The following is a 7,944-nucleotide window of genomic DNA, read 5'->3' as shown; positions in this document are numbered from 1 at the left end:
AATGAAACTAATATTTATACAGGTGTAAATTTATCATTACCAAAACTCTGATGAATGAGAATGTCATTTTGGGGGTATTTCAGTTTTGATAAGCGTGTATAATCGATAATAAGAATGTAAACAAAACATAAGTTACCAAACATATCATGCAATATTAAAACATTATCGGTGATGAAATCTCAAATTGTGACTAAGGCGTATCTATGTCCCCCGGGAAGCGTACGTCGGCGTGGAATCATTTTAGGAAATCGGACTGTTCTATACAGATCTTTAGCGTTAACAGTCCAATAACTATTCTACATAGGGCATTTTAGCGAGATCGTGCCGCCTCAAATACATAAAAAAATCGTTTTAGTTGACTCTAACAAAAAACAATATAATTCCGTCCGCAGAGAGCCCGATCTAGAAAAATACTCATCCCATTTTCAGGCTTATACGAAGAGTTAATTCCAGAAATGAACCATCACCGTGCATACAATGAAGATAGAGTTATTCGTTGCGTAATTGCTATTCATGGAACTTTGTCGAAAATGGTGTGAAAAATGAAGAATATTTGATTTGTTTACGTTTTCGTAAACCGCATGGAATCACTTCAGCTAGTGCGCGTGACGTATGTTTCTACCATTGTATAAGATATGGCCAGTATTGCTTTATTACCCGGGTGTTATTCAGTGTGTGTATACCACGTGGTAAATTACATCATATATGCTATGTCAGAAGGTAACATTTTGTTTAAAATGAAGACTTAAATCAAAGATAACTTTTCTTTTACTACACCCTTTTAAATGAAACAAAGGGTAGTCTATACCGCTGAAAGAGCCACACCGTCGGCTTTGTTTTATAACCGGAGTTTGATTGGGTGATTAGGTTCATCAAACACTTAGACAAACTTCCAAAACAATGTCTTGGCAGTGCTCCGTCAGACGGCCGTATCAAACTCTGGTAAAAGAAAGGCGGGGCTCCGTAAACGGTGTGGACTGCGCTTTGTTTCATTTCAAATGGTAAAGAAATAGGAAAGTTATCTTTTGTCAAAGTCTTCAATCGAACCAAATATTGCCTTCCGACGTAGTATTTATGACGCAATTTATCACGTTGTATACACACACTGTATAAGATATGGCCAGTATTGCTTTATTACCCGGGCGTTATTCAAGAATAGGAGAGCTTTGTAAATATGACTATTGACATCAATCCATTACTTTCTGACCTCATTTTCTCGCCGTGTTAGCGGTCATTTGGAACGGCGCTGCCATTTATCATCGAAAACAGACTCGGATGTATTTACAATGTCAGAAATATTTATACTGTATCTAACTACGCTGTAAAAAGATCGCGAAGTAACGTCAATCCAGCAGTTAATCTTATAAATGACATATAACATAATACACCTAATATGCAATCAGTTTAAATTTAGTAATACAAAAAACAAGTTAAAACACTACAGTTGATTAATACCATTATGTAAAATTTGACTACTTCTACTGATGTACCGGCATACATCCAGGTTGTTTTCGATGATAAAATGGCCGAGATGGTCCGAATGGTTACCGCTTTTTCGTGTTAACGCTTACATTTTGATTGGCCGTCGTATTCAGCGCAAAATCTTGACAAGTTGGTTTCATGCATACAGTGCTTGATGTTTGAATATTGGCACCTGTTTGAAAAGGTTGCATTGCAGATATGCAGTAAACCGTTTCATATTCAAATAAAAGTAATTATTGAAACGGACACCCAAAGTCACGTTAAATTAAACTATTTTAGCAAAAGTTTCGACATTTTAACATTGTTATTTTACTGTCGTTTCATAGAATAATTAAGATATACAGTGATTTTAAATTAAAATAAATGTCTTCTCTGCAAAATACGAAACGTTAGACTATGGCTTTTTTCGAATTGAAATATTTGGCAATCCATTATAATGTGTTTGAAATTACAAATACAAAGGGTTGTTGATATTTCTCCAGTTGGTTGTTACACTGTCAATTCATTTTAATGAAATTTAAAACTTTCAAGAACTACCACTAAAATCATTCGCGCATGTATATCACGCAACTTTTATTTCCTTGATTTAAAGTGATTCACATAAAACTTTCTGAAAGATGAAATTAAAACAATGTACAATACGATTGATAAGTCAAAATGATTTAAAAGCGCAAACTATACCGAACAGGAAAAGTATATTTCCAAGTATGGTAAGGCTTATACAGATTCTGAGAAGACGGAAATTAAAAAGCGCGCTGAACACTTTATATTCATAAGGATTTGGGTAGTAATTCCTACACTCAGGCTACAGGCAGTTTAGCTATTCCATTGTATTTCTTAAGATTTTAAAGGAGGGGGAGGGGGTGGGGTAGTTACACCTCCGCGATATGACATGGCAGAAATCAGCTTGATATATTAAGGTTGAATTAGATCACAGAATGAGGTGGTTTATTATAAAACTTAGCCCTTCATGTTTAGAATTCCTCTCTAATAGCTCATGTATTAATCTTTTTGAGCGAAAATGGATTTCTATTCTTATGCATGACACGAAGAACGTAAAAACAGTGACGGCGACTTTAAAATAATTGCTAGGTTTTCATCCCCGCACGCCCCCTCTTTTTAAGTACAGGAACATGAACATAAGCACTAACGCATTAACTTGGTAAACAATGTACAGAGAGACATAAATTTCCCATAGCCATACCAGTAGTCTACGTGGACCTTGAAGAGCCTTTGGGTACCGTCCGACGGGGCGATGGGGCCGTCCCGAGACTCTTCCATCCCACCAGCCGCCCGGGCGGCCGACTGCCCTCAGCTCATTCAGATTGCGCCCTCAACAATCCGCGCCGATAAACCTGCTTATACACAGCGTCTAATGTCTTGATATGATTATAGTTCTACGAACTCCAAAATCGAATTCAAATTAATAACTTCACCACAAATACTTGCATTCATTGTTTTTGATTTTTTACAAAGTCCTCTCCGCTTGGAACCAGTAATCGTGATATTCCGTTTCTCTCAATAGCCTTGCGGAACTACAGACACGCAGATGAAACATGTACGCATACGACAGTCGTTACTTAGTGACACATTCCCCATATGAGGTGTTCGTTGGAAGTTACATTTGCTAATTGCTGTGGTGATACTAATGGCACTAATGGTAACGGCTTTCAGAAACGGCCGGAACCGCGCTAATGTGTTTCGTATGTCATCTCGGTCAGACAGATCAACCAATGTGTAATCAATATAACCCCTTGTATGTTAGGTTTGTAAACAACAGTTAAATTTATGATAGCAATATTGATGGCTACCAAATGGGGATGCTTAGTAGTGTTGCACACAATCGTCACAAATTGAGAGCAATATTAATACAATTTTGATAAACACATAAAAGGTCTGATTTTTTGGACTAGGGCACTTGTGCCATAGTTCGTAGTGATGCTCACGATACCTGCAACTTCGAGCTGCATCTGGGGATTCACTGACGTAATGTTTCCCTACGCGGTATTATGATTGGATGTCCGTTAGCGAATTTGAAAAATCAAAGTAGTACCAGGACTGCTAACAATGTACAAGAACGGTGAGAAATAGTAACATAGTGTTTACACAGTTCAGACTCAAGATTCAAAATTATAAATCTTATTTCAAGTTACTGTACCTTTCCTTCTAGTAAAACAGTGACGGTGAACTCTGCTGAATAATAATACTTTTTGAATGTTTTAGTGCCATTTGCTAATATGTTTGTAAAATGAATGAAAAAAAGGTTATATTTTTTATTTTTCATCAAAATACATTTCTGAGTCTGGGTAAATGACGCTTAAAGAGCCTGCTACCCCGTTCATATAATTTGTTCAACAATCAACCATGAGTTAGACAGGACACAGACGCATGCATTCAGGAGTCAGATGATTGACTAAACTGCCACGGCCGGTATTCATAAAACATCTTGAGTAATTTCCTAACCTAAGTCAATTTCTTAAAATTTTCATAGTCAAATGAAAAGAAATGTATAATTAAGTGTATACAACATTAATTTTTGTGTTTATTTTTTAATAAGGACAATAGAAATAATGTATTTTGGAAATACTTTATTTTTTATTTCATATGACAAAAGAGATAATAAAATTATGAAAGTGACTTATGTTAGGACTTCATGAATAACACCCCTAGGCCAGTACTAATAAAACATCTTGAGTTATTTTATAATAGGTGGAATCCCACGGGTTTTACGTATTTTCTATTTATACAGTTTAATTGTATATAATAGGACGATAAATGAAGAGTTGCACAGCAGTAAATATTAAGCAACATGGAAGGTATACGCGAAAATCAGTTTGACTCTCACGGTGCGAATGGAAATTTAAAGAGCAATGTGTTGTTATATCAGGGGAATGAAACTAGACACGAGACGTTTGACGATCAAATGAAAAATGAATGGGCACGGTTTCAATCCTTTAACAAATTTCAAGGGGAAATGGATGCAAGTTTCGTTAGGTTGGCACAAAGTGGATTTTTCTACAACGGGGAAAAGGATTTGATGCAATGTTTTAGTTGTGGAGTTAAAAATAATGAATGGCCGATGGAATTGCCTGTCGATGAAATACATAAACAGTTGCAGCCAAATTGTCCGTTTATGAATAAATTAGACAAGTCCAATATTCCTATTCATCCTGGAGACTGTGATTCTGAAACGGAAACCCAGAAAGTTCCAGAAGAATCAGCTAGTGGTGGACCTGACGATTTAGTTACCGGGCCAGAAAAACACGGGATTCCCGTTAAAGATTTTGAATCTATAAATAACAAACAAAGTTACGATGCTTTAAATAACGCCCAAACTGGATTTCCAAATACAAGCGAAATGGAGCGTGAAACAGTCGATTCTATATATTGCGAGAGACGGGAGACAACTCCTATACCTCAAAGTTGCGCGAAATACCCTGACTACGTCTCAAACACTGATAGAATGGCCACCTTTATAAGTTGGGCGTTCTCCCATATCATTACTTCAAATCTGTTGGCGGATGCTGGCTTGTTTTACACAGGTGAGTTGCAACAAAATATAATTGAGCTAGAAGCGAACAAACAAATATATAATGCGTTTCTTTTTGTATTTAATTTCATCAAAAACGTTATATAAACAGCAACATGTCGAAGATTAAATACAAATTATTTATATTTCAGGGGTTGCCGATTGTGTCCGCTGTTTCTCCTGCGGTGGAGGCATGCGCAACTGGGAGGCTGGTGACGATCCTTGGATTGAGCATGCGCGTTGGTTCCCGAACTGCGAGTACGTGCAGCAAAAGAAGGGGCAGAGTTTCATCGATTCATGTCGACTTGTTGGAGCATTCGGGGGCTCAGATGACGTCTACTCTAATTTACAAGACTTCTTCCAAACGCAATCAAATACTGACTGTGATGAAGATTTACTCAAAGAACTTCAAGATATGGGGTTTTCAAGAAGTTCCATTGACAATGCCTTATATAATTTACGCAGAATAAATTCCGGTAAATATCTTCATTATACAAAGCTTAGTAAAAGTAATAATTATTCACAAGACAACAAATAAGGGAATTTTCAACAAGTTTTATTCATAATGCCATATACTATTTATTCAGAATAAATACATGTAAATATCATAAACAAAGCTATAAAAATCATTTCTCTTATCATAGGCAGGGTAAGGGTAAGGCAAGTCTCCCTTAGCAAAGGCGGTTAATCTCCTGAATATTACATGTCAAGCTAGTATGTATAAATATTATAATGCAAGCAGTTCCAATTAAGTAATAATTTAACTGTTCGAGCATGAAATTGAAAAAAAACTTCTAAATTTCAGGACCAGTTCAGCCCGATGAGGCTCTCGAATACCTGCTTTCCTCTGCTCAAAGTCCTCTATCACAGCAACCACTTCCGGAGTATCACTCGCAGAAGTCCTTAACACCACCTTCTGAGGACGATGATCACGACGAGCACGGACACTCTTGTAAATATAAGACAGAGGTTCTCAAGAGTGAAGTTCTTCTCGAGGAAAGCGAAATTAACCCGAATGAAGGTAATTATTAAACCAAGGGTTTAAATCTGCTCTTGCTAATGCTAATTTTAATCACTGCTTTATGGTAGAGCTTATTGAAATTACAATAAAAACACATCCTTTTACGATTAAATTTAAGATAAAAACACACACTGTTATCTGAATGCACCAGGCACGAATTTCTCGAAACTTATTCCCTATAACAGGATCAAGCTACGCTCACACTTTCTTTTCTATTATCCAGTTATATTTTTCGTTCTTCTACTTTAATACTTAAATAAGGAATTAACTTGATGATACTCATTCATAAACAAATTAATGTTTATCCATCAAAATCAAATTTGATTATGTTTTAAGCTAATTGAAATAATTTACTAAAGTGTAATTTTCGAGATATCGGTCCTGGTGTCGTAAAATACTGTATACTCTGCTCATTGTAAAGTGTCTTGCGGACATGGTTATGTTTTAGCACATTAAACATGTTTGTCATTTTCTTACAGTTGCCAAAAGGCTGAAGTATGAAAACGAGCAGTTGAAGCAGCAAATGATGTGCAAAGTATGCATGGACAAAGACGCCTGTGTCGTGTTTTTACCATGTGGCCACTTGGTAGCTTGTGTAGAATGCGCAAGTGTGCTGCGAAAGTGTGCCATATGTCGCAAAGTCATAAAAGGGACGGTTCGAGCTTACATGTCGTAGAAATTTAGATCTTGAAAGGCGGTGCGTCGCCAATATAAAGGTTGTTTGAAAGGATGTGCAACAAGAAAGTTATCGAACTAGTCACGAAAACAATGTATATTTATTTATCTATTTTTGGTGTTACTACCGGAAGTATTGGACATATTTACAAGTGGTTACATTTTACATAGTATATACCATATCGACGAAACACTTATACATTAGGGTCACTTGGAATGTTTTTATTTATTTATTATTCATAGTTTTACACATTTTATTTATTTTGAATGTTTTATTTGTGATTTCGCTTTTTTTAAAAAATGTATGAATGTTTGTAGTTGTTGACATTTTTGTACAATATTTTGCTTTATATGCATGCGGCCATTTTGTTAATGCATGTTCTGTTCTGAAAAGTGCCATAACCATATCATTTGTCTTATTTTTATTTACTTATTAATATCAGTATTACTTTTGATGTGCCGTTTTTATACGCACTATGTTCACGCTTTTCTTTTATCATTTAGCATATACCCATCTACCTCGGACTGCTTAGGGTAGCTTTGCTCCCTAGGTTCATGTTATTCATAAGAATTTTTTGCTCAAATCTTTACGATCAATTTTAGATTATGAATTCCAACGAAATGCCTATAAAAACGTTGTTTATGAGTAATTATTGAAAGCATTGAATTTGTTGATGTTTACCATTTTACATAAATATGAAAAAAAGTGATTTTGTGGTTTTGTTTGTTTAAATGTTATATTTTAATGATAGCTTGATGCTGCTTGAGTGGCTGTCTAAACGAAATTAATAAACTTTATTCTTATATTAATAATATAAGGATTTTTATATACAATGTATTTATAAAAACCGCGGTAGAATAACTGTCTACCTGATTGAAGTGGCATTCTTATTCAAAATCAATACATACACATGTATAACAAACATCAATTTTGACTGATAAACCTTTAACTAAATAATGCATTTATAGAAAATATTAATTACTGATAACAAGATTGTAACCGTGTATTTAAAAGCAGAAAGCGCAAACATATTAAATGATTGGTGAATGCTAAAAGATTTACTGTGGTCAACTTTAGTCTCACGGTAAGGTCAAAATACTGAAATAACGTGTTTTATGCTCATTCCTTAAAAAATTAAACTCGGTATCCTTCATAAGAACCATTGTTTTCGACATTTATTCATTCTTTTTGGAATATTAAAACAATATTATTAATTGTGGTAAATCTTATTTGGGA

General features: G+C 35.2%; 1 protein-coding gene across 1 annotated transcript; it reads left to right on the top strand.

Moving 5' to 3' along the window:
* Positions 1-4,269: 4,269 nt before the first annotated feature.
* Positions 4,270-7,414, top strand: LOC128237517 (baculoviral IAP repeat-containing protein 7-B-like). Its single transcript, XM_052953101.1, has 4 exons — positions 4,270-5,024; positions 5,164-5,487; positions 5,817-6,032; positions 6,512-7,414. Exons 1-4 carry the CDS (start codon positions 4,292-4,294, stop codon positions 6,706-6,708), a joined length of 1,470 nt encoding a protein of 489 aa, XP_052809061.1. The 5' UTR covers positions 4,270-4,291; the 3' UTR covers positions 6,709-7,414.
* The last annotated feature ends 530 nt before the right edge of the window (positions 7,415-7,944 follow it).

Source organism: Mya arenaria, chromosome 6, assembly GCF_026914265.1.
Source record: "Mya arenaria isolate MELC-2E11 chromosome 6, ASM2691426v1".
Taxonomy (NCBI): domain Eukaryota; kingdom Metazoa; phylum Mollusca; class Bivalvia; order Myida; family Myidae; genus Mya; species Mya arenaria.
Note: the sequence above shows the minus strand (reverse complement) of the source record. Positions and strands in the feature narration are given on the sequence as shown.